A 24,975-nucleotide genomic window follows, 5' to 3' on the forward strand; every position below is an offset into this window, starting at 1 on the left:
GGTCTCTGGGAGCCATCTCTCACTCTCTGGCCTCGGGGCACCCACCTCTCTGGCCTCGGGGCACGCTTCACTCTGGGCGTGTGTCTCGCTGGCCTCTGGGCAAGTGTCTCTCTGGTCTCTGGACGCCATCTCTCACTCTCTGGTCTCTGGGCATGCGTCTCGCTGGCCTAGGGGCACGCTTCTCTCTGGGCGTGCGTCCATGTGCCGTCGTGTGTCCCTGCGCCCCCCCCCCCCTGGCCGCGCGTCCCTGCGCCCCCCCCCCCCCCCTGGCCGCGCGTCCCTGCGGCCCCCCCCCTGGCCGCGCGTCCCTGCGCCCCCCCCCTGGCCGCGCGTCCCTGCGCCCCCCCCCTGGCCGCGCGTCCCTGCGCCCCCCCCCCTGGCCGCGCGTCCCTGCGCCCCCGCCTGGCCGCGCGTCCCTGCGCCCCCGCCTGGCCGCGCGTCCCTGCGCCCCCGCCTGGCCGCGCGTCCCTGCGCCCCCGCCTGGCCGCGCGTCCCTGCGCCCCCGCCTGGCCGCGCGTCCCTGCGCCCCGCCTGGCCGCGCGTCCCTGCGCCCCCGCCTGGCCGCGCGTCCCTGCGCCCCCGCCTGGCCGCGCGTCCCTGCGCCCCCGCCTGGCCGCGCGTCCCTGCGCCCCCGCCTGGCCGCGCGTCCCTGCGCCCCCGCCTGGCCGCGCGTCCCTGCGCCCCCGCCTGGCCGCGCGTCCCTGCGCCCCCGCCTGGCCGCGCGTCCCTGCGCCCCCGCCTGGCCGCGCGTCCCTGCGCCCCCGCCTGGCCGCGCGTCCCTGCGCCCCCGCCTGGCCGCCCGTCCCTGCGCCCCCCGCCTGGCCGCCCGTCCCTGCGCCCCCGCCTGGCCGCCCGTCCCTGCGCCCCCGCCTGGCCGCCCGTCCCTGCGCCCCCGCCTGGCCGCCCGTCCCTGCGCCCCCGCCTGGCCGCCCGTCCCTGCGCCCCCGCCTGGCCGCCCGTCCCTGCGCCCCCGCCTGGCCGCCCGTCCCTGCGCCCCGCCTGGCCGCCCGTCCCTGCGCCCCCGCCTGGCCGCCCGTCCTGCGCCCCCGCCTGGCCGCCCGTCCCTGCGCCCCCGCCTGGCCGCCCGTCCCTGCGCCCCCGCCTGGCCGCCCGTCCCTGCGCCCCCGCCTGGCCGCCCGTCCCTGCGCCCCCGCCTGCCGCCCGTCCCTGCGCCCCCGCCTGGCCGCCCGTCCCTGCGCCCCCGCCTGGCCGCCCGTCCCTGCGCCCCCGCCTGGCCGCCCGTCCCTGCGCCCCCGCCTGGCCGCCCGTCCCTGCGCCCCCCGCCTGGCCGCCGTCCCTGCGCCCCCGCCTGGCCGCCCGTCCCTGCGCCCCCGCCTGGCCGCCCGTCCCTGCGCCCCGCCTGGCCGCCCGTCCCTGCGCCCCCGCCTGGCCGCCCGTCCCTGCGCCCCCGCCTGGCCGCCCGTCCCTGCGCCCCCGCCTGGCCGCCCGTCCCTGCGCCCCCGCCTGGCCGCCCGTCCCTGCGCCCCCGCCTGGCCGCCCGTCCCTGCGCCCCCGCCTGGCCGCCCGTCCCTGCGCCCCCCGCCTGGCCGCCCGTCCCTGCGCCCCCGCCTGGCCGCCCGTCCCTGCGCCCCGCCTGGCCGCCCGTCCCTGCGCCCCCGCCTGGCCGCCCGTCCCTGCGCCCCCGCCTGGCCGCCCGTCCCTGCGCCCCCGCCTGGCGCCCGTCCCTGCGCCCCCGCCTGGCCGCCCGTCCCTGCGCCCCCGCCTGGCCGCCCGTCCCTGCGCCCCCGCCTGGCCGCCCGTCCCTGCGCCCCGCCTGGCCGCCCGTCCCTGCGCCCCCGCCTGGCCGCCCGTCCCTGCGCCCCCGCCTGGCCGCCCGTCCCTGCGCCCCCGCCTGGCGCCCGTCCCTGCGCCCCCGCCTGGCCGCCCGTCCCTGCGCCCCCGCCTGGCCGCCCGTCCCTGCGCCCCCGCCTGGCCGCCCGTCCCTGCGCCCCCGCCTGGCCGCCCGTCCCTGCGCCCCCGCCTGGCCGCCCGTCCCTGCGCCCCCGCCTGCCGCCCGTCCCTGCGCCCCCGCCTGGCCGCCCGTCGCTGCGCCCCGCCTGGCCGCCCGTCGCTGCGCCCCCGCCTGGCCGCCCGTCCCTGCGCCCCCGCCTGGCCGCCCGTCCCTGCGCCCCGCCTGGCCGCCCGTCCCTGCGCCCCCGCCTGGCCGCCCGTCCCTGCGCCCCCCGCCTGGCCGCCCGTCCCTGCGCCCCCGCCTGGCCGCCCGTCCCTGCGCCCCCGCCTGGCCGCCCGTCCTGCGCCCCCGCCTGGCCGCCCGTCCCTGCGCCCCGCCTGGCCGCCCGTCCCTGCGCCCCCGCCTGGCCGCCCGTCCCTGCGCCCCCGCCTGGCCGCCCGTCCCTGCGCCCCCGCCTGGCCGCCCGTCCCTGCGCCCCCCGCCTGCCGCCCGTCCCTGCGCCCCCGCCTGGCCGCCCGTCCCTGCGCCCCCGCCTGGCCGCCCGTCCCTGCGCCCCCGCCTGGCCGCCCGTCCCTGCGCCCCCGCCTGGCCGCCCGTCCCTGCGCCCCCGCCTGGCCGCCCGTCCCTGCGCCCCCGCCTGGCCGCCCGTCCCTGCGCCCCCGCCTGGCCGCCCGTCCCTGCGCCCCCCCTGGCCGCCCGTCCCTGCGCCCCCGCCTGGCCGCCCGTCCCTGCGCCCCCGCCTGGCCGCCCGTCCCTGCGCCCCCGCCTGGCCGCCCGTCCCTGCGCCCCCGCCTGGCCGCCCGTCCCTGCGCCCCCGCCTGGCCGCCCGTCCCTGCGCCCCCGCCTGGCCGCCCGTCCCTGCGCCCCGCCTGGCCGCCCGTCCCTGCGCCCCCGCCTGGCCGCCCGTCCCTGCGCCCCCGCCTGGCCGCCCGTCCCTGCGCCCCCGCCTGGCCGCCCGTCCCTGCGCCCCCGCCTGGCCGCCCGTCCCTGCGCCCCCGCCTGGCCGCCCGTCCCTGCGCCCCGCCTGGCCGCCCGTCCCTGCGCCCCGCCTGGCCGCCCGTCCCTGCGCCCCGCCTGGCCGCCCGTCCCTGCGCCCCCGCCTGGCCGCCCGTCCCTGCGCCCCCGCCTGGCCGCCCGTCCCTGCGCCCCCGCCTGGCCGCCCGTCCCTGCGCCCCCGCCTGGCCGCCCGTCCCTGCGCCCCGCCTGGCCGCCCGTCCCTGCGCCCCCGCCTGGCCGCCCGTCCCTGCGCCCCCGCCTGGCCGCCCGTCCCTGCGCCCCCGCCTGGCCGCCCGTCCCTGCGCCCCGCCTGGCCGCCCGTCCCTGCGCCCCCGCCTGGCCGCCCGTCCCTGCGCCCCCGCCTGGCGCCCGTCCCCTGCGCCCCCGCCTGGCCGCCCGTCCCTGCGCCCCCGCCTGGCCGCCCGTCCCTGCGCCCCCGCCTGGCCGCCGTCCCTGCGCCCCCGCCTGTCCCTGCGCCCCCGCCCGTCCCTGCGCCCCCGCCCGTCCCTGCGCCCCCGCCCGTCCCTGCGCCCCCGCCCGTCCCTGCGCCCCGCCCGTCCCTGCGCCCCCGCCCGTCCCTGCGCCCCCGCCCGTCCCTGCGCCCCCGCCCGTCCCTGCGCCCCCGCCCGTCCCTGCGCCCCCGCCCGTCCCTGCGCCCCCGCCCGTCCCTGCGCCCCCGCCCGTCCCTGCGCCCCCGCCCGTCCCTGCGCCCCCGCCCGTCCCTGCGCCCCCGCCCGTCCCTGCGCCCCCGCCCGTCCCTGCGCCCCCGCCCGTCCCTGCGCCCCCGCCCGTCCCTGCGCCCCCGCCCGTCCCTGCGCCCCCGCCCGTCCCTGCGCCCCCGCCCGCCCCTGCGCCCCCGCCCGGCCCTGCGCCCCCGCCCGGCCCTGCGCCCCCGCCCGGCCCTGCGCGCCCCCGCCCGGCCCTGCGCGCCCCCCGCCCGGCCCTGCGCGCCCCCGCCCGGCCGCCCGGCCCTGCGCGCCCCCGCCCGGCCGCCCGGCCCTGCGCGCCCCCGCCCGGCCGCCCGGCCCTGCGCGCCCCCGCCCGGCCGCCCGGCCCTGCGCGCCCCCCGCCCGGCCGCCCGGCCCTGCGCGCCCCCGCCCGGCCGCCCGGCCCTGCGCGCCCCCCGCCCGGCCGCCCGGCCCTGCGCGCCCCCGCCCGGCCGCCCGGCCCTGCGCGCCCCCGCCCGGCCGCCCGGCCCTGCGCGCCCCCGCCCGGCCGCCCGGCCCTGCGCGCCCCCGCCCGGCCGCCCGGCCCTGCGCGCCCCCGCCCGGCCGCCCGGCCCTGCGCGCCCCCGCCCGGCCGCCCGGCCCTGCGCGCCCCCCGCCCGGCCGCCCGGCCCTGCGCGCCCCCCGCCCGTCCCCGCGCCCCCGCCCGGCCGCCCGTCCCCGCGGCGCCCCCCCCCCCCCCCCCCCGGCCGCGCGTCCCTGCGCCCCCCCCTTGGCCGCACGTCCCCTGGCCCTCCTCTTTGAGCATGTGTCGTTCTGGCAGAAGGTCTCTTCTGATCAATGCAACTTTTCAGCAAATTTCACTAGAGCAGACCAAAGTTCAGCAGGCATTAGATGCCGAATTTTAACAAGCTGTCACGGTGTCACCATCAGCCATCCATCCTCGTGAACTCCAATCAGATCCTGATTTCAGGCTACAGAGCCAACCGTTGGATCTCGGAGGAAAGAGTTTCCAATTTGTTAGTCTCTTTTTTTTAAGAATTCCTTGTGATGTGGATGGAACTGGCAGGGCCAGCATTTGTTACCCATCCCGAATTTCCCTTGAACTCAATGCCTTGTTCGGCCATTTATTTGTGGCAGTTAACCACATTCTGTGGGTCTGGATTGCTCCAGATGCCTGAGAGTCAACGCCTCAGTGAAACAAGCATTAAAATCCCACTAGTTTGAAAAGGTGAATCGAGTTTGCAAATAGATCTAGGAACCCCGTCCACGAATGTGTCTGATTTGTCTTTTTCTAAGAAATAAAACAAACTGTCACTCATAGCCTCTATTTTTTTGGAAGGGGGTTTTGGGGAAGGAAGCTTGCCACCTTTCTCAGTTAGGGGTCTGTATTACCTGTCCCCACACCAATGAGATTGACTCTCCACCCGGAGACACACGATGTTGAACCAACCCTGCTTCTCGGGTCATCAAAAAGGTGGGCAGTTGCCTTTGGGACATGAGGGAGTGTCTAATAAATGCTGGCCTTGTTACTGATGGCCCATATCCCGAAGAATGAATTAAAACATGCCTGAATTCAAGTGGGAAATGATTTGCTGTCATGGTTGGGTGAGGCAGACTGAGAAACAGGTGAGATTCTCAATTGTGATCTCATCTCTTCTCACCCCCCTCCCCTCCCCCCAATTAGTACCAGTCCTCAAATCCCATTGGAATCAAGGAATGACACAAAACAGTCAGAGAGCAATGTCCTTGCCATGAGATGTAAAGTCGCCATAGTCCCTGATGACCATAGGTTGATCTCCCCTTTGAGTGGGAGGATTGACTGGTGGTGAGTGTCAGCACACCTCAGTCAAGGGACAAGGTTGAGAAGGCTTCATGGATAATTTCAGCTAGTACGGGAATTGAACCCACACTGTTGGCCACACTCTGCATCACAAACCAGCTGAGCTAAACGTCTTTGCTCTCTCACTCTCCCCTCCTCTTGACAATCTGACAAATCCCTGTCAAAGAGTAACTTGTGTTCTGTTGCTGAGCTGCTGACAGAATAAGAGCTGTAATTGGCTGGCCTTTCAGTCAGGGCTGCGTTTTTATACCGAATACCTCTGTTGTCATGGGAACTGGGCCACTTGTGAACTGCAGCATTTGAGCTGCGGCCGACTCAGCCCTGCCACAAGTTTATTTTAAAATCTTCTCTGCGTGCTCCTGGGCTCAAGCGACTGAGAGAGAAAACCGAGTTACATATCGAGATTAATTATTCACTGCAAACCCTGAATGAACATTTCATTTCCCCTCCAATTTCCTGTTGAACTCCAACTTGACCTGTCCCCAACTGCATTGTGGGAGTGTTGGTGCCACCAGTGGGGGAGGAAGTTGGTCTTAACTGTGCTGTCAGAGGGTCGGTACTTGGGTATGGGGTGGCACGCTGTGCTGCTGAAGGGTCAGTACTGTGGTGGTGGGGTTGCTGCCGGAGGGCCAATACTTCAGTACTGGGAATTGGGCGCCGCGCTGTCGTCAGGTCAGTTCTTCAGTACTGGCAAGGGTGCGCCGTGCTGTCGGAGGGTCCGTACAAGGGAGGGGCTGCCACGCTGCCAGAGGGTGCTATCTTTTGGATGAGGTATTAAATCGAGGCCTTGTCTATCCTATTGGGTGGGTGCAAAAGATCCCTTGGCCAGTATTGGAAAAAGAACAGAAGGGATTTCTGGGGTGTGGCGTGGCCCTTGCTCATCAACACAAAAACAGATTATCCAAATTGTTATCGCATCGCTGTTTTGTGGGACTTGCTGTGCACAAATTGGCTGCGATTCCCACATTTAAACAATAGCTACACTTCAAGTAATGGTTCTTTGACTGTGAAATGCGTAGGATCCCGTGTGTTTCGAAGATTAAGGAGTTATTGAGGTTAAGGATTTGACAGGGACCATAGAGCAAATCTGGTTTTGGGGGTGAGGGGCAGGGGAGGAGAGTCCAGAGAAAGGGACAAAACCTTGAATTGGAACCAGATTGTTCAGAGGTCATGGCAGGAAACATTTTCACACAAAGTGGGGGTGGATATCTGGAACCCTCCACTCCAGCAGCATATGGGAAAGCTGTTGAGGCCAGGAGGGGTGAAGTGAATGTTCCAGAACTGTGATCGCTAATTAATGGTTGGGAAGGAATATTCTGGAATAATGGAGCAAAGACTAGTGAAGGAGGTTGAGATCCCAATCACCTGTCGTTTATTGAATGACGGAATAGGCCTGACCTGCTGAATGACCGCTTCCTGTTCCTAATTAATAATTGTGTACAATATTGCAGTTGATCGAATTGTTTATGCTAATATTGTCCTTATCCCCCCCCACCCCCTCTCTCTCTTTCCTTCCAGTTTGTAACGCCCAAAATGTGAAAGTGGAACCTAATGTTTATGGATATGTGGGGAGGCAGGCAGTCCTCCGATGCCAATTTATCGACCCGGATAATGCCCTCCAGGTCACACAGGTCACCTGGATGAAGGACCCCGCCAGCAGCAAGATCAACCTGGCAGTGTACAACCCTGAGTTAGGAACCCATTATCCCACTGACACTGCGGGCCGCATTCACTTTCGCTTGCCCTCCATCAAAGATGCCACGTTGGAGATTGAACGCCTGGAAATGGGGGACGATGGGGTTTACAGCTGTGAGTTTGCCACGTATCCTGATGGCAACCAGGAGGCCACCACCAACCTGACCATCCTAGGTAAGGCAAATCGAAAACCATCTCCTTTGTGGTAAGATGTTGTTCAGTAGGTCTCAGAGGTTCCGAGTTATATGCAGTTAAACATTAAGTGCTTATCGGTAACACATAACTATGTACAATATACAAAGTATAACGCAAGCTTGAAGCTAACTCTATGCTAGCTCCCACACAGGTCTCTGTCTAGTCCTGTTCACTCTTCTCTGGTCATGTGTCTCTTTGCATCACACAGTTGGCGACACTAATGTATCTAGTCTCATGTTAACCGTTTCTATGCCAGATACCCTTTTACTCCACTCCCCCCATCCCAAATCTTTACCTCATGTACTTGTACTATACTTGCGTTACTATTATGCTAGTCATCTTCTCCTTCCCCAGATCTTCCTCTTGGAGGAGTGGTCGGCACTGTTGAACTGAACAAATCTTGTTGACTCAGGCTGCTTTGTAGGTTGTCTTTCTGGCACTTGGTCCTCTTTTTAAAAAAATTCTCTTTTTCCACTCCTTGTCGGCTCCCCATCTGGTCTGCTCGAGGTCCACTAGCTTGTCTCGCTCATTTTTTGAAGGGGAGGTCTCCTCTGCTCATTGGGTCCCTGTGATATGTGGATGTGCCTCATCAACAGGTTCATGTTGCAGCTTGGCTTCTTCAATGGCGACCTTCTCTTCAGTACACTCCCTTGCCTTACCGAGGTGCTGCGGTCAGTCTATGGCAGCTGCCATGTTCTGGCATTTTCTGTGCGGTAAATCGGTGTTACTGCCTGGAGATTGCACCGTCTCTCGCGAGAAGATTTGGGACTCGCCCTGCAGCTGCTGCTGGCCATTGGCATTGTCACCTTCCACACGAAGCGTCATGGTCGCCGTCTGACTGATTGGCTGGCCTGACCAATGAGGAGCTTCCGCTGCCTGCAAAGAAATTGGACAAACCAAACCTGCGAAGAGTGAAGACAAGTTGGAGCTGAGGTTCCAGTCGAAAGCATCCTTTACTGTTGGGTCTCTTGGGAGGGTAAAAAGACTGGCTACGGATCACCACCATTATTTCAAATATTTAATTGCTGCTATACCTTAATGGTCCCAGGATCAATCCTACAACCAGTAGTCTGATTCCACCAGGCCCATAAAGTGGTGTTTCCTTTGCCCTCAGCCAGTCGTGTCTCGGCCACTGTCCCTTGTCTGATGAGATTGTGGCACTGGCTCTTGTGTCCAAATGGTGAAGTGACCATTCACCGATATCCAGGATCTTTGCCTTTTCTGAAGGACCTTGGTTGGATCTTTTCCTGGTACTTTACCTCAGTTGCAAGTATCCTCCTTTCTGGATTTGTTTTTGGTTTTGAGTAGCTTTCCAAAGTGTCCCAGGCAGTTGCAATTGAAACCTTGTGGTGGGATTGTGGGACGTTTGGCTCCACACCACTAGGATGGTTTCCCACCCTCTGGTGGTCGATTTGAGGTATTGCTTCCCTTGGCCTGGGGTCTCCCTGCGCTGTCGCTGCTTTACAGGCTCGGCAGTGGGGGTTGGTCTGTACCATGGCTTACCTTCACCACCCAAGATATGGTGCTGGAGGCAGATTTCGGATTGTCTGACAATCTGGATGGCCTTTTCAAGGATTAGATCTTCCTTCGCCTGAAGCATGTCTGCAAAGGCATTGTCCACCACTCTGACAACCTGGTTTCGGGTCACTGTAATTGCAGCCTTCAACAAACCTGTACAATTCATTATTGAAGGTTGGACACATTTGTTGCTGAACTTCGCAATCTCTAGGATTTTGTTGCATCACATGTTGAAATATATGTCAAATTACTTTAAAACTTCATTGAATTTAGCTGATATTCATTGATGCCTTGCCTTGCTGTTGTGTTCATAGAATCATAGAATCATAGAATTTACAGTGCAGAAGGAGGCCATTCGGCCCATAGAGTCAGCACCGACTCTTGGAAAGAGCACCCTACTTAAGCACACAACTCGAAAGAGCACCCTACTTAAGCACACAACTCCACCCTATCCCTGTAACCCCACCAAACCCAAGGGCAATTTAGCATGGCCAATCCATCTAACCTGCAAATCTTTGGACTGTGGGAGGAAACTCCGCGGAGCACCCGGAGGAAACCCACGCAGACCCGGGGAGAATGTGCAGACTCTGCACGGACAGTGACCCAAGCCGGGAATCGAACCTGGGACCCTGGAGTTGTGAAGCAACTGTGCTAACCACTATGCTACCGTGCTGCCCCGTGTTGTCGGCTATTGGACCTGCTGAATAAACCAGTGTGTTTGCTGGATAAAGCTAGCATACATCTAAAGAATTAGTGCTGCTTCTGAGCCTGGGATGAGTCCAAACTGGTCTGGCAAAGTTTTTAAAAAATATAAATTTGGAGTACCCAATTATTTTTTTTCCAATTAAGGGGCAATTTAGTGGGGCCAATTCATCTGCCCTGTACACCTTTTGGGTTGTGGGGTGAGACCCATGCAAACACTGGGAGAACGTGCAAACTCCACATGGACAGTGACCCGGGATCGAAGACAGGGCCACGGTGCCGTGAGACAGCAGTGCTAACCACTGCGCCACTGTAGGGTAGATGAATTGGGTAGCTGCCCCTTGGTCCGGTAAAGTTAATGTTTAATCTGCAGTCATTTAATTTATTTTGTGTGTTTGGGCACAGCTTGAAATGCTGTGGGTTCCCGCTGTCATGGCGATCTCAACTTTCTTGTTTAACTAGTTATACAGCGACTCTCATTTTGGGCCTTGCCCCCCCCCCCCCCCCCCCCCCCCCAGAGCAACAAAGATGTTCTGAGTCTTGTACAGTTCAAGATTAAGTGTTTATTGGTATCGCATAAGTATGCAGGTCCAAGATCGGAGATAACTCTATGCTGACTTCTGCATATGTCTCTATTCAGTCCTAGACTGCCCTCTAGATTCTGATCATGTCTCTTTACATCACACTGTAGGCGGGGTGGTACTGTACCGAGTCCCACATTAACAGTCTCTATGACCGATACCCTCCTACTTCATCCTTCCCCTCTCTGTACACTCCCTTACCTCAATTGCAGTGTTGGGCCGATGCGAGGCTGATAGAATCATGGAATTTACAGTGCAGAAGGAGGCCATTCAGCCCATCGAGTGCATTGGCCCTTGGAAAGAGCACCCTACCTAAGCCTACACCTCCACGCTATCCCCATAATCCAGTAACCCCACCTGACGTTTTTGGACACCTAAGAGCAATTTAGCATGGCCAATCCACCTAACCTGCACATCTTTGGACTGTGTGAGGAAACCGGAGCACCCGTAGGAAACCCACGCAGACACTGGGAGAACGTGCAGACTCCGCACAGGCAGTGACCTAAACCGGGAATTGAACCTGGGACCCTGGAGCTGTGAAGCAACTGTGCTAACCACTGCGCTACCATGACCCCCAAAACCAATCTCTGTCTTCCTCTTCATTGTCAGAACCTGAGCTTCCCAGTAACAGGGTGGCAGCTGTATTTCCCAGCACAGAATCCCCACTATCAACATCCTGGTAGATTACCATAGACCAGAAATTGAACTGGACTAGCCGCACAAAAAACTATGGATGCAAGAGCAGATCAGAGGCTTGGAATCGGTAACAAGTAACTCGCCTCCTGACTCCCCAAAGCCTGTCAACCATCTGCAAGGTACAAGTCAGGAGTGTGATGGAATTTTTTTTAAAACTCATTCACGGGAATGCAGGCTGTGCCAGCATTTATTGCCCATCTCTCGTTGCCCTCGAAGGGGCAAGTTAAGAGTCAAATATAGGTCAGTGGATTAGTAAGCCAGAGACCCAGATAAGGACGGCAGATTTCTTTCCCCAAAGGACATTGGTGAGCAAGATGGGTTTTTACGACAATCGACAATGACTTCATGGTCATCATTACACTTTTTAAATTCCAGATTTTTATTTAATTCATATTTCACCATCTGCAGCGGCAGGATTTGAACCTGGGTCCCCAGAGCATGAATCTGGGTCTCTGGCTTACTAATCCAGTGACAATACCACTATGCTACCGCCTCCCCATTTACACTCTCCACTGGCCTGGATTGGTGCAGCTCCAACAACCTGAAGCTCAACACCATTCAGGATAAAGCGCCCAGCTTGATGACGCCCCTCTCACAACTTAAATGTTCACTCCGTCCACCACCCGTGCACAGTAGCAGCCATGTGTAGCATCTACAAGATGCACTGCTGTGACTCGCCAAAGCTCCTTCAACAACAGTTACCAGACCTGTGATCCTATCTAGAAGGACAAGGACAGCAGACACATGGGGACCCCACCACCTGGAGCTTCCGCTTCAAACCACTCGCCATCCTGACTTGGAAATATATCACCCGTTCCTTCACTGTCACTGGGTCAAAATTCTGGAACTCCATCCGTAACAGCACAGTGGGTATCGGCACCTCGGGGACTGCAGCAGTTCAAGAACGCAGCTCACCACCTTCTTGAGGGCAAATAGGGGCGGGCAACAAACGTTGGCTTGGACAGCAGGGCTCACATCCTGTGAAATAATAGAGGAACAAGAGAGGCCATTTGCCCCACTGTGCCTATGTTGGCCCTTTGAAAGAGCTATCTGGTCAGTCACACTCTGCTTCACCCTTCGCCATAGCCTTATAATAGAGTTCACATTTGGGAGCGGCTGTCACAGGTTTATTGCTCATTCCCTAGTTAACTTGGTGAATTGGTCAGCTGCCTTTGAATCACTTGAGTGGCCAGGGCGCAGTTAAGATTGAACCACATTGTCAGGCCCAGCTCAGGTAGGGCGATCCTTATCCATAAAAGGGGACATCACTCAACCAGTTTGGCTTCCAAACCAAAACCAGGAAGCTTCGGAATCACCTATTTCCAAGTTTTGTTTTTCCACTGGACTCCAAATTCTCAGCTGGCTTCTGTGGGATTTGAACCCTTTCTGTGAATTATTTAACTCCGGAGACATAGTCGTGGGGAAAAGGGGAGGCCATTGAGCCCCTCTGGCTTGCTCGTCGGGTGTGTGGCCTGATCACTGCTGGCCTGTGTTTTTAACTCCATGTGACCATTTTCTCTTTGCAGCCAAGCCCAAAAACCAGGGCAGCCCGGTCCTGGTAACGGCCGGACTTGCTGAAGTCCCCATGGCAATGTGTACCTCGGCCAATGGCAAGCCACCAGCTTCCATCTCTTGGTCGAGGAATGTTATAGGAAACATCACCGACACTCTGACGAAGAACAGCGATGGAACCTTCACGGTGAATAGTGAATTCAGGGCTGTCCCCAGTGGAGAGATGGACGGGGTGAAGATGACTTGTGAAGTGCGCCAACAAACTCTGGAACGACCTGACGTCATCCAGATCACTCTGTCAGTGAAGTGTAAGCATTTGATAATGGTCATGTAGCAATCTGGGCAACCCTGGTCTCTTATCCATCCTTAACTACTGAAAGAAATCTTCATCCAATTCCTGTTTGAATGTGACTGGCGAGTTCATTCCAGACAATGATCATGCGCTGAGGGAAATGTCATTCTGCAGGTGAATTTTCAACTTGGGTTCCCTGTAGTCGAAACTGGAGTCGTCTGGCTCTTAATGAAAGGGACTTTTTCTATTGACGCCAAAAAAAACCATTTTGGTCACAAAATGTATCAATTCACATTCCTTGTGCTTGCTTAACATACTTACGGTGTAATGGCCCGATCTTGTCCTGATGAGCTGGATCCAGCAGTCAAAAAGAACGAGCTTTAATATAGCACGTTTTTAGCACTTGTGAAATGGTCCCAAAGACACTCCATAGGAGTATCAACCTGACGTGAGTTGATATGAGGACAGATGGCCAAAACCTCGTCCAAATAGGTTGGTTAAAAGGAGCGAGAGGTGGAGAGGGTTTAAGGAGGGAACTGAAGGCACGGCCGCTAATGGTCAAGTGATGGAAATCGGGGGATGGTCAAGAGCAGTGTTCTTCAAACTTTTTTTCCGGGGACCCATTTTTACCAACCGGCCGACCTTCGCGACCCACGCCGGCCGACCTTCGCGACCCACGCCGGCCGACCTTCGGGACCCACGCCGGCCGACATGCGCAAACCACCATTTTCTCTCACCTTGTTTGCTGCTGACAAAAATGGAGGAAATGGTTTTGGGTCCCTTTGGCCCTAGTACACGCTCCTCCAATTCAACCTGTTGGATGAAGGTGAAGCCTTCCAGTGTCGGAAAGCATGGAGTCTCCATCTGTCCAAAGGTCTGCATTTTTTTTCCTGTAGAATTTTATCAAATAAAACCCCCCCCGAACTTGTAAAAAAAAAAGCTGTGACCGTTTAAAAAAAAAAGTGGCCACACTGCGCATGTGTGCCCGATCATCAGCGCGCATGCGCATAGTTTTGCCCATGCGCGCCGATGATCTGACATGCATGCGCAGTGCGGCCGCATTTTTTTTTACATGTTCGCGGTCATTTTGAAGGCAGATTGCAGCTGCCGTTATTAACAACCGGCTGCTGCGACTGTTGCACGCAGATTTGCGCGATCGGGTGCGCCGCGACGGACAGCTCTGCGATCCTCCCGTTACCCGCCCGCCACCCACCTGCGGATTGCGCCCTCGGGTTTGACAATGCCTGGTCAAGAGGATGGAATAGAAGAGATGCAGTAGGGGTTGGAGGGAGTTAGACAGAGATAGGGCAGGTTGGAGGGTCTGGAGGAGGTCACAGAGCTGGATACGTTAGCACTGCTGCCTTTTAGCACAAGGGACCCAACTTCAACTCCGGTCTTTGACGACTGTCTGTGTGGAGTTTGTACGTACACCCCATGTCTGTGTAGGTTTCCTCGCACAGTCCGAGGATGTGAGGTTGGGTGGATTGGCCATGGATAATTGCCCCTTCGTGTCCAAAGACGTGCAAGTTAGATGGGGGTTACAGGGTAATGGGATAGGGCGGGGGAGTGGGCCTACGTATTGTGCCCTTTCAGATGGGTTGAATGGCCTCACTCTGCAGTGTAGGGACTCCGTGGTTGTAAGGGCTGGAGGAGCTTACAAAGAAGGGGGAGGATTTTGGGGGCTGGAGGATGTTACAGGGATAAGGGGCCGTTGTCGTGGCTGGAGGAGGTTCGAAATGTAGAAGGGAATAGAGGAGGCTGTGGGGGAATTTGAAAATTACTGCTGTGCAATCATGCCAATGCACAAAACATTTCTTTAAATGTATCTCTTAATTTTCAGACATACCTATAGTGATTATCGAAGGATATGATGACAATTGGTACGTAGGGAGAGAGCATGCTTCCTTGACATGCAGCGCCAAAGCTAATCCACCAGCAAGTACATACACATGGCTCATGTAAGTGTTGATCCCGGAAGTATTTTGATTTCTATTTTTGTTGAAGGGGTGATGAGCAAGATGAACATTTTTTAGCATAGTGATGTATATGCATCCAGAATGCACATCCCAAAATGGTAATGGCTTCCATGATAACTGTAAAAGTGGGCCGAATGACTTCTCTTTTTATCCTGCACTAAGATAGAATTCCTACAGTAAAGAAGGGACCATTGGGCCCATCGAGTGCACCGGCCCTCTGAAAGAGCACTCCACAGGACCAATTCCCCCACCCTATCTCCATAACCCCACCTAACCTACATCTCTATTGAACAAGGGGCAATTTAGCATGGCCAGTCCACCTAACCTGCACATCTTTGGATTGTGGGACAAAACCGGAGGAAACCTGGGGGGAGAAGTCAGCCAAGGCTTGAATTCGAACCCAGGTTCCTGGCGCTGTGAGACCACGGTGCCACCCACCATAGAAGCTTATTGCATCTGGGAGAATCAGCAGTGTCCTGAGGCCACACACAGCCCTTTAGGCCCGCTCCACCATTTCTTCTAGGGTTGTAGCTGATCTGTTGCATGGATCAAATAAATGGAGCCGCCTCCCTCGATCCCCATACCCAACAAAAAATGAATACATTCACCTCCGTTTTGACCTTTTTGAATGGACTCATTCCAGCCTTGAATACTTTTGTGGGGATTTGCAGTCCCCTTTATGTTAAGCTAGAGTACGGTGTGCCACACAATAGGAAGGATGCAGAGGAGATTCACCAGGATGTTGCCTGGGCAGAGTATTTCATCTATGAAGAGAGGCTGGGTGGGCTGGGATTGTTTACCTTGGAGCAGAGAAGATAGAGGGGGAACCTGATTGCGGTGTAAAATTTATGAGGGGCGTACACCGTAAAGTGGTCAGTAACCATAGATTTAAGCTGAGAGGCATGAAATTTAGAGAGGAATTGAGGAGAACATTTTTCACCCAAAAGGGGGTGGGAATCTGGAACACTGCCTGAAAGGTTGGTAGAGGTGGGAACCATTTAGATGAGCACTTGAAACACTATAACATACAAGGCAATGGACCAAGTGCTGGAAAATGGGATTAGAATAGATAGGTGCTTGATGGTCAGTGCAGATAAGATGGGCCGAAGGGCCTGTCTCTGTGCTGTAAAACTTTACTCTTTAGTGCTCCTGCCATCACCCCTGAATGGCCTCGCTCAATTATGTTTGAAGGTTCTGCCCCCCCTTCTCGACCCCCACAACCAGAAGTAGTAGTTTCTTTCTGTCGACCCTATCAAATCCTTTTGTCATCTTAAAGACCTCTATTACATCACCCTTTGATCATCTGAACTTGAGGGAATACAAGCTTTGTCTGTGCAACCTGTCCTCCTAACTTAACCCTTTGAGCCCTTGAGATCATTCGGGTAAATCTACACTATTAAGGCCAAATATATCCTTCCTCGCTTCCGGAACTGACCAATTACGCCAGATATGGTCAACTAGAGTTTTGTACAATTATGACTTCCACACTCGCCTCATCTCCCAACCTATTCAGATAAAGGCTAACACCCCATTCACTTTTTTGATATTTTGTACATGTCTAATCGGCATTTTGATTTCTGTATTGGAGAGCTCGCATCTCCTTTTGCCTCTCAGTCCCCAGTCTCTCAGATTTTGGTCTGTATTGGGTCCAAAGTAGATGGACTCATCCCTCTCATCAATTAACTCCATTTCCAACAGTTTTCCGTGCAGTCGCTCGGTTCCATCTGATATCACTCTCAGACCTGAAGGATCTTTATTCTGATCTACCCTAACCAGCTGTGCCAACAGCCGCCTAGTGCCCAAACTTTGGAATTTCCTTGTGAAACCTCTTCCCACTTCTCTCTCTCGTTCTGTTGCTCGTGGGGAATGCCTTCCATTTATTAATGGTGTTTTGCATCTCTCTGCAGGAATGGTGAACCTGTTCCGGGCTCTGTCACTGTGAATGGGCACCAGCTCACGGTGACCGACGTGACTTACGATGTCAATGGGACCTTCACTTGCCAGGTCACCAATGACCTCGGGGAGGGACGTTCCAAGATGGATGTCCTCGTTCGTGGTGAGTCCTGCTTCTCTGACTCTCTGATAAGGGGCGAATGGGGTTACTTCTAAATGAGTGAGTAACTGGGAAGGGGGGGGGGCTGAAGCGTGAGAGTGGAGATACCAAAATGCTTCTTTCGTCAACACGTTTGTTTGTTAACTGCTCTTTTTTTTTGTGCAAATAATGGAAAGACATGATTTGTTTGGCTTTAATTCAGAACAATTTTTCTGTAACCATAAACATTGTGTAACCCATCTCTTTCTCCGCTTTACTGACTCCATTTGCTGATTTGAGGATTGGACTTGAGTGGTTGTCCAGGATGCCTGTGACGGGCATCCTGACTCATTGAATCTTTCTGAAAGTCCATAATTTTTTTATATGCGAGATGCTTGCTGTTTACAAACAGACCATGAGAACGGTACCAATTGACTGTAACCAGCCATAAACAGTTGGGCAGACAAGTGGCAGGTAGAATTTGACACACTAAGTGCAGGACTATGTATTCTGACAGAAGGGGGAAATAGGGCGAGACAATATAAACTAAATGATGAAGCTCTAAAGAGTGTGCAGGGCAGAGGGACCTGGGGTGGCGTGGGTGCATTAAATTTTGAAAGTGACAGAACATATTTAGCACATGGTTAGTAACATGAATGAAATCTTGGGCCTCATAAACACAGGTGTTGAGCACAAAAGCAGTGAAGTTAGGCTGAACATTGGTAAAGCTCTGGTTAGGCCACAACTAGAGTACCACGTCCCGATCTGGTCATCACGATTCAGGGAGGATGTGGAAGATATTCAACTAGAATGGTTCCAGGGATGAGGGATTTCAGTGACCTGGATCGGGTGGAGTAAAGGGGATTGGGGGAAGGTCTGATAGAGGTGTACAGGATAACAAATGCATTACTTAGGAAAAGCTGTTCCCAATAGCTTGATGGTACAAGGACCAAGAAAACAGATTTAGAGCTTTGGGTAAGAGAGGCAGAAGGGAAAGTGAGGAGGAACCTTTTTTTAAGATTGTGGGGATAAGGCAGGGGAGCAAAACTAGGTAGAATGCTCTTTCAGAGAGCCAGTATGGACTTGATGGGCCAAATGGCCTCCCCCTGTACTGTAAAGATTCTGAGTGGGAATGACCTGGCGTTCGTAACATACAAGTGATTGAAGCAGAGGCAATGAGTGATTTCAGAAATTGGATGGGAACTTGAGGGCCTTGGTCACTATTTTTGCACGAGCCTTGAGTGGCCATTCCTTCCTGGCATGTTAATTGGTCTGTGGGTTGTTCAAAGGCTAGGAATCCTACGACAAGTAACTCGCCTGATCCAAAGCCAGTCCACGATCTACAAGGCACAAGTCAGGAGTGTAATGGAATACTCGAGAAGCTCAACACCATCAAGGACAAAGTAGCCCCGCTTAATTGCTCCCGCTTCCACAGACATTCAATCCCTTCACCACCGATGAACAGTGACAGCTGTGTGTACCATCTAACTCATCAAGGTTCCTTAGACAGCACCTTCCAAATCCACGCCCACCACCATCTAGAAGGACAAGAGCAGCAGATACTTGGAAATCCCACCACTTGGAGGTTCCCCTCCAAGTCACTCACCACCCTGACTTGGAAAGATATCGCTGTTCCTTCACAGCCACTGGAACTCCCTCCCTAATAGCACAGTGGGCCATACCTACACCTCGAGGACTACAGCGGTTCAAGTAGGCAGCTCACCACCACCTTCTAAAGGGCAACTAGGGATGGGCAATAAATGTTGGCCTAACCTGCGATGCCCACATCTTGTAAATGAATAAAAAAACTGCATCTGCCATTTCATCCCTTGCCCAGCCTCTATCTCTCTCCCCCTGCATGGGTTCCACCGGGGCCATTTTCTTTTAAGTTGTTTTGCATATCAGCGATGGTAGCAGTTCCTGACCTCCTATGGATGGTACATTGAAAGAGCAATGCAATTAATCCTTCTTTCCCTATTGACCTGCAAATGTGTCCTTTTCTGTAACTTTCAGGCAGTGAATTCCTAGTTGTAAAGTAATTCCACTCATTTCCTCCCTTTCATTCTTTTGCCGATTCTCTTCAATTTGAGTTCCTGTGGTTACCCACCCTCCTGCCATTGGAAACACTTTCTCCATATTTACTCTATTCAAACTCCTCATGATTTTGACCTGGTGAGGGCGTAGCATCTTTTAAATGATTTGGACATGATGCTCCATTGAGGTCTAACTAGTTCTGCATTGTACATAATGGTTTCATCAACTCAGACTGGAGTGAAGGGAAAGCTATGAACTGAAATCAACAAGTTCCTCAGGCACTTAAGTGGCCAAGAGGTGGGGATGAAGTAATGTGTAGGAATCCCTGAAGTGGTTGGATTCTACGATTGGGGAACTGTGAGCTGATGAGTCAGATTGCTGCCTTCGTCATTTGATTCTACTTTGAGGCAAGCTTGTCTATTGAAGGACTTTGCTAACCAGTTGGCAAGGCGGGTCTGGCGGCAAACACAATCTACCAAGAAAACCTGAGTGAACTGCAGTTGGTTTGGCAGCAAACAGCATCTACTTGAGAGCCTGAGTTAACTGCAGCTGGTCTGGCAGCAAACAGCATCTACTTGAGAGCCTGAGCTAACTGCAGCTGGTCTGGCAGCAAACAGCGTCTACTTGAGAGCCTGAGTTAACTGCAGCTGGTCTGGCAGCAAACAGCTACTTGAGAGCCTGAGTTAACTGCAGCTGGTCTGGCAGCAAACAGCATCTATTTGAGAGCCTAAGTTAACTGCAGGTGGTCTGGCAGCAAACAGCATCTACTTGAGAGCCTGAGTTAACTGCAGCTGGTCTGGCAGCAAACAGCTACTTGAGAGCCTGAGTTAACTGCAGCTAACCAACTGGTAAATGGGACTACAGCAACACCTCGCGAGAAGCAGGATTATCGCCCCCTTGCATTAATATTGCATCTTTCAGAATCTGGCAAGTACTCCACAGATAAGTGCTGTTATTGCTTTAATATAGGAAACATAACAGCCAATTTGTGCGCAGCAAGCTCCCATAAATGGCACTTTTTGTTTTTTGGCAATGTTTGCGCGCTTGGCTCAAGTTTAGAAAGAGCAGTGTTTAGAATTGCAAGCTGACTTTATGGGGGTTCATGCAGACCTGTTTGGACAGATTTCACTTGCCAGTCCCTTGATCAGTTGGTGAAACTCTGGGGATTGGGCAGTTTATGGGAACGATTTCTGTGAAAATGCTTGAACTTCTAGAATTCTGAGTCATGTACCAAGCTTTCCTTGTAAGGTTGTATGGGAGCCTATTGAGTTTCTCTTGGCAGTTTCCCACAAGGGAATGTCATCTGTACTTAATCTCTTCTGAGCAAACTGCCTAAGAAATTTCATGGCTTTTTATCGATCCCCAACAGGCTTTACTATTGTTAAAATATATTATGTAATTTAAAAAATCATTTTGACCTCCCCTATCATATTTATGGATTGGATGAAGGGGGTGACAAAACATTAAAATTTCCTTTGTATAACTGTTATTCAAATTGGCCAACATCTTTATTCCCTCCATTGTTTAATCTGGCATTTTAGAAAACGTATTCACAATGGCCTTTTGTTTCCAGCTACCCTGTATGCTTCGAGTTAACAGGCACTCCTCATTCCACCCCCACTTGCTGGTTTAGCACACTGGGCTAAATAGCTGGCTTTTAAAGCAAACCAAGGCAGGCCAGCAGCACGGTTCGATTCCCATACCAGCCTCCCCGAACAGGCGCCGGAATGTAGCGACTGGGGGCTTTTCACAGTAACTTCATTTGAAGCCTACTTGTGAAAACAAGCGATTTTCACTTCATTTCATTCACTTGGGCCTCTTTTAACATTTGCTAAGATCAAGGCTAAATCATAGCTCAACCCGTCCCCGGACCCATGGAATCAGATCCTGGCTTATCTCTATAAACTAGATTCTATTTTTTTGCTTTTGCTCTGCATCCATCGATTCCTTGTCTGAGTTTCGCTGTGGGAATTTTTGACGCGGTGGGCATTTGCCCACTGCAAACTCCCACGAGCAGCGATGGAAGAGACCGCCAGGTTTACCTGTTTTGCGGGGGCAGCGATTGATAGATAAAATGTGAGGGTCAGGAGATGGTCAACTTAGTCACTGATGCGAGTTGTGTTGCACCCTCGACCCACAGTGTGTTGTCCTGGCTGACTTGAAATCATTCAGAATGTGTCTCATCGTGTCCATTGTTATTGACTGACTGGTGCCAACATTTTGGGATTTTGATGGAAAGCCTTTGTAAGTCCTTGCAGATAAAGAAAGACTTATATTTATATAAGTTATTATATTGTTATTATGGCGGTTATGCCGGAAGCATGTCAGCCGATTTTCACACAGCAAGATCCCTCAAACAGCAATGTGATCATGTCCCCAGATAATCTGTATTTTGTGATGTCGACTGAGGGCATGCCAGAGAGAACTCTCTTTTGCCCCCCCGCACCATTCTGCTTTTGAAATGCTGGCCAGGGAGTCTTTTTACTACCACCCAAGTGGACTGTAGGGACCTCGGTTTAACATGCCATGTGAACGGCAGTACCTCTGATGGTGCAGCATTCCTTCCGTACTGCGCTGTGAAGGACCATCCTTGATCTTTGTGCTCAAGCCCTGGGGTGGGAATCGTATCTGGAACCCTGTGAATCAGAGACGATGCATGCGTCCATGTCCTTTGCACGTTGCATTTTTAGTCGCGATGGTGTTCCAAGGTGGTTCCCCTTTTGCGCGTGTTCACTTTGGCTATTCGCTAATGATAACTGCAAGCGACCTTAAGGTCTAATGCTAACAGTCGAGCACAGCTTGAACTTTTATTAAACTGAGGTTCTGATTGCCTGGCCGAGCTGTAACATGACTTGAACAAACCTGCCCCTTTTTTTTAGCATTTACTGGCCTTGTTCATTGCGTTCAGAAAGGAAATGCAAATCATTAGCGTAACAAGATTTTTCCTGCACATGAGGAGAGGAAATGTTTGCATCTCTGCTGGTTAGGAGTGGGGAGAGAAGTTTGAAGCAATGTCTTGTATGTTGACTTTTTTTGGAGCTGTCATTAATGGAAACATTTTGGGTCGTTAGCTTGGTAACTTACTGGGTTATCCAGCCTGTTCTCTTGTAGTTTGCCAATCGTACATTTTGAATTGAGGGTTTTAACCTAATGCTGCCTGTGTGAAATATGGCAGCCATCTTGAGTACAAGCTCCCACTGATGAATGACCAGGTAATCTGTTTATAATGATGTTGATTACATTTTTGGTCAGAGATGCAGATTTTAAGGAGCATCTAAAAGGCAGGAGCAAGAGAGGTGGAGACGTTCAGGATGGGAATTTCAGAGCTCCCGGCCCAAATGGCTGAAGGCGCAGCCATGAATAGTGGAGCGATAGAAATTTGGGGATGCATCAAGAGGCCGGAATTAGAGGAACACAGATACCTCTTAGGATTAGGAGCTGGAGGAAGTTGCAGAAGTTGGGAGGAGGCTACGGAGAGATTTGGAAAACCAGAATGAGAAATTTAAAAAAGGGACTGAGTGCCAATGCAGATCAGTGAGCAGCAAAGGATGATGGGCGAATTACACTTTACAATCAATGATAAACTCTCCAAAGTGATGTCAGTATTTTGATGAAAAAAAAAATGCGGCAGCCAATTTTGCGTAGAGGAAGATCCCACAAAGTCACTGTTTTGTTGATTTTTGGGGTGAGGGATGATTATTGTCTCAGGACATTGGAAGAACGCTCCCTGCTCTTCAGGATTGTGGCCGTGGAACCTTTGTACGTCTGAACGAGACAATATTTTTTCTTTGAACATTTCCTGGTGGCAGGGGCCTGTTGATACTCTATGGGGCTATCTGATCGGGAAGTTCCTGAAAGCTGTTCCTGTTGAGTGCACACGGACTGAGATGGTCTGTTTTAGAAATGTGGTTGCACCCTTTCCAACAATCTTTCCCTTCTTATCAATAGTATAGTAAGACGTTTTACAACACCAGGTTAAAGTCCAACAGGTTTGTTTCGATGTCACTAGCTTTCGGAGCGCTGCTCCTTCCTCAGGTGAATGAAGAGGTATGTTCCAGAAACGCCCGCATCTCCACATCATATCAATAGTACGATCTGCACAGTTTTGTTTAACCAGAGGGGAAAGCTCCGTTTACATTTTAACAGGGCAGTTTATCAAACTGCATTGGCCCCGCGTGTTGTTTTGGGGGCGGCTGTCTCCATGGTTTGTTGGTGTCTTTTGTCACTCATCCATGACATTTTATAAAATAAATTTAGAGTACCCAATTATTTTTTTCTCCTATTAAGGGGCAATTTAGCGTGGCCAATCCACCTAACTTGCACATCTTTGGGTTGTGGGGGTGAAACCCAGGCAGACGGGGAGAATGTGCAAACTCCACACGGACAGTGACCCAGGGCCAGGATTCGAACCCCGGTCCTCCGCACCAATCCATGGCATTTTAATGCATTGGTGATAAGTGATTGGTTTACAGGTTCTGTCATCACATAAGGAGAGTGTTCGTGCTATGAGAGGGTAGATGGTTGACGTGGTCAACATTCCAGAATTGTCTTGCTTTCTCACCAAATCTGGGTGCTGTGCTTCAGGAAGGATGTGAAGGCATTAGAGATGTCAAGTGACTGGTTCCAGGGACAAGGAATTTTAGTTGTGAAGGTAGAATGGAGAAGTTGGGGGCTATCTTCTCCGGTGAGGAGAAGGTTGAAAGGAGATTTGAGAGGGGTGTTCAAAGTCTTGCGGAGTCTGGACAGAGTAGGTGGGGAAAAACCTAGGTGGGCAGAATCCTTCGGTTAAAGGATTCTGATCCACAGATGTCAAGTAAATGACAAAGAAATGCCAAGTTGACATTAATGAAAGCTTTTTCTTTTTTTAAAAAAATGTTTTTATTTGCCATATTTTCATAATTTTCACTATACAAAAAAGAAACCGGACAATCCCTGCAATATAAAGCATAAAACATAGAATAGAAATGAAGGCAGTTTCCTTCCCCTCCCTCCGCATTCAACAGCAACCAACTCCCGAAAGTGCAAAATAAATCCTAAGAATTGTAGACCCCTCCTTTCCACCCCCCTCAACTCAAACCTCACCTTCTCCAGGGTCAAAAGCTCCTGCAGGTCCCCCCGCCACGCCGAGGCACAGGGTGGAGAAACTGACCTCCACCCAACAGGACCCGCATACGAGCGATCAGCAAGGTGAAGGCTAAAACATCTGGCCTGCAACCGCCTGCTACTCGAGCTGGTCCGACACCCCGATGCTCCAACCACCCCCCCCTTCTCCATGTCATTATCCCCTTCCACAACCCCGAGCTCCTTAGCGCAATGGCCAAGGGCCCTATAGCCAATGCAAACAACAGGGGGGATATAGGATACCCTGCCTCGTACTCCGGTGCAGAGCAAATTACCCTGAATTCTTATTATTGGTGCGAACACGCCCCATCGGCTCCTTGTACAGCAGCCGTATCCACGCGGCAAACCTCTGCCCGATTCCAAATCTTTCCTATAACGCCATCAAATAACCCCACTCTACCCGATCAAAAGTCTTCTCTGTGTCCAGTGCCACAACCACATCTGTCTCCTTTCCCTCTGCCCGAGACAGGATCACATTTTGCAACCTCCTAATGTTCAAATACAACTGCCTTCCTTTCACGAACACCTTCTGATCCTCTCCTATCACCTTCGGGAGACACCCCTTCAACCTTGCCGCCAGCAACTTTGCCAATATCTTGGCATCTACATCTACATTCAATGGGATATGAGCCTATATGATCCACACTCCACCGGGTCCTTATCCTTCTTTAACAGCAGGGAAATCGAAGCCTGGCCCAATTATTATTATTTTTTCATAGAATTTACAGTGCAGAAGGAGGCCATTCGGCCCATCGAGTCTGCACCGGCTCTTGGAAAGAGCACCCTACCCAAGGTCCACACCTCATCCCTATCCCCATAACCCAGTAACCCCACCCAACACTAAGGGCAATTTTGGACACTAAGGGCAATTTATCATGGCAAATCCCCCTAACCTGCACATCTTTTGGACTGTGGGAGGAAACCGGAGCACCAGGAGGAAACCCACGCACACACTGGGAGGATGTGCAGACTCCGCACAGACAGTGACCCAGCAGGGAATCAAACCTGGGACCCTGGAGCTGTGAAGCAATTGTGCTATCCACAATGCTAATGTGCTGCCCAATGTCTGTGGCAAGACACCCCTACCTATTGCATCCTCAAAACATTCCCACCATCAGCGGCACCAACTTGTCCTTAAATTTATCCTAGTATGTCACTGGGTACCCCATCAGGCCCTGCTGGCTTCCCTGCCTGCACCCTCCCAA

At 54.5% G+C, this 24,975-nt stretch overlaps 1 protein-coding gene across 2 annotated transcripts in view; it reads left to right on the forward strand.

Moving 5' to 3' along the window:
- LOC140386560 (nectin-2-like) overlaps nucleotides 1–24,975 on the forward strand; it is a 128,403-nt gene that overhangs the window by 18,656 nt on the left and 84,772 nt on the right. For both annotated transcript variants that reach the window (XM_072468983.1, XM_072468982.1), the window contains exons 2-5: nucleotides 6,935–7,285; nucleotides 12,330–12,623; nucleotides 14,448–14,565; nucleotides 16,491–16,639. In XM_072468983.1, the coding sequence (XP_072325084.1) occupies nucleotides 6,935–7,285; nucleotides 12,330–12,623; nucleotides 14,448–14,565; nucleotides 16,491–16,639 (912 nt within the window). The remainder of the gene's footprint in view (nucleotides 1–6,934; nucleotides 7,286–12,329; nucleotides 12,624–14,447; nucleotides 14,566–16,490; nucleotides 16,640–24,975) is intronic.

Source organism: Scyliorhinus torazame, chromosome 12 (genome assembly GCF_047496885.1).
Source record: "Scyliorhinus torazame isolate Kashiwa2021f chromosome 12, sScyTor2.1, whole genome shotgun sequence".
In the NCBI taxonomy this organism is placed as follows: domain Eukaryota; kingdom Metazoa; phylum Chordata; class Chondrichthyes; order Carcharhiniformes; family Scyliorhinidae; genus Scyliorhinus; species Scyliorhinus torazame.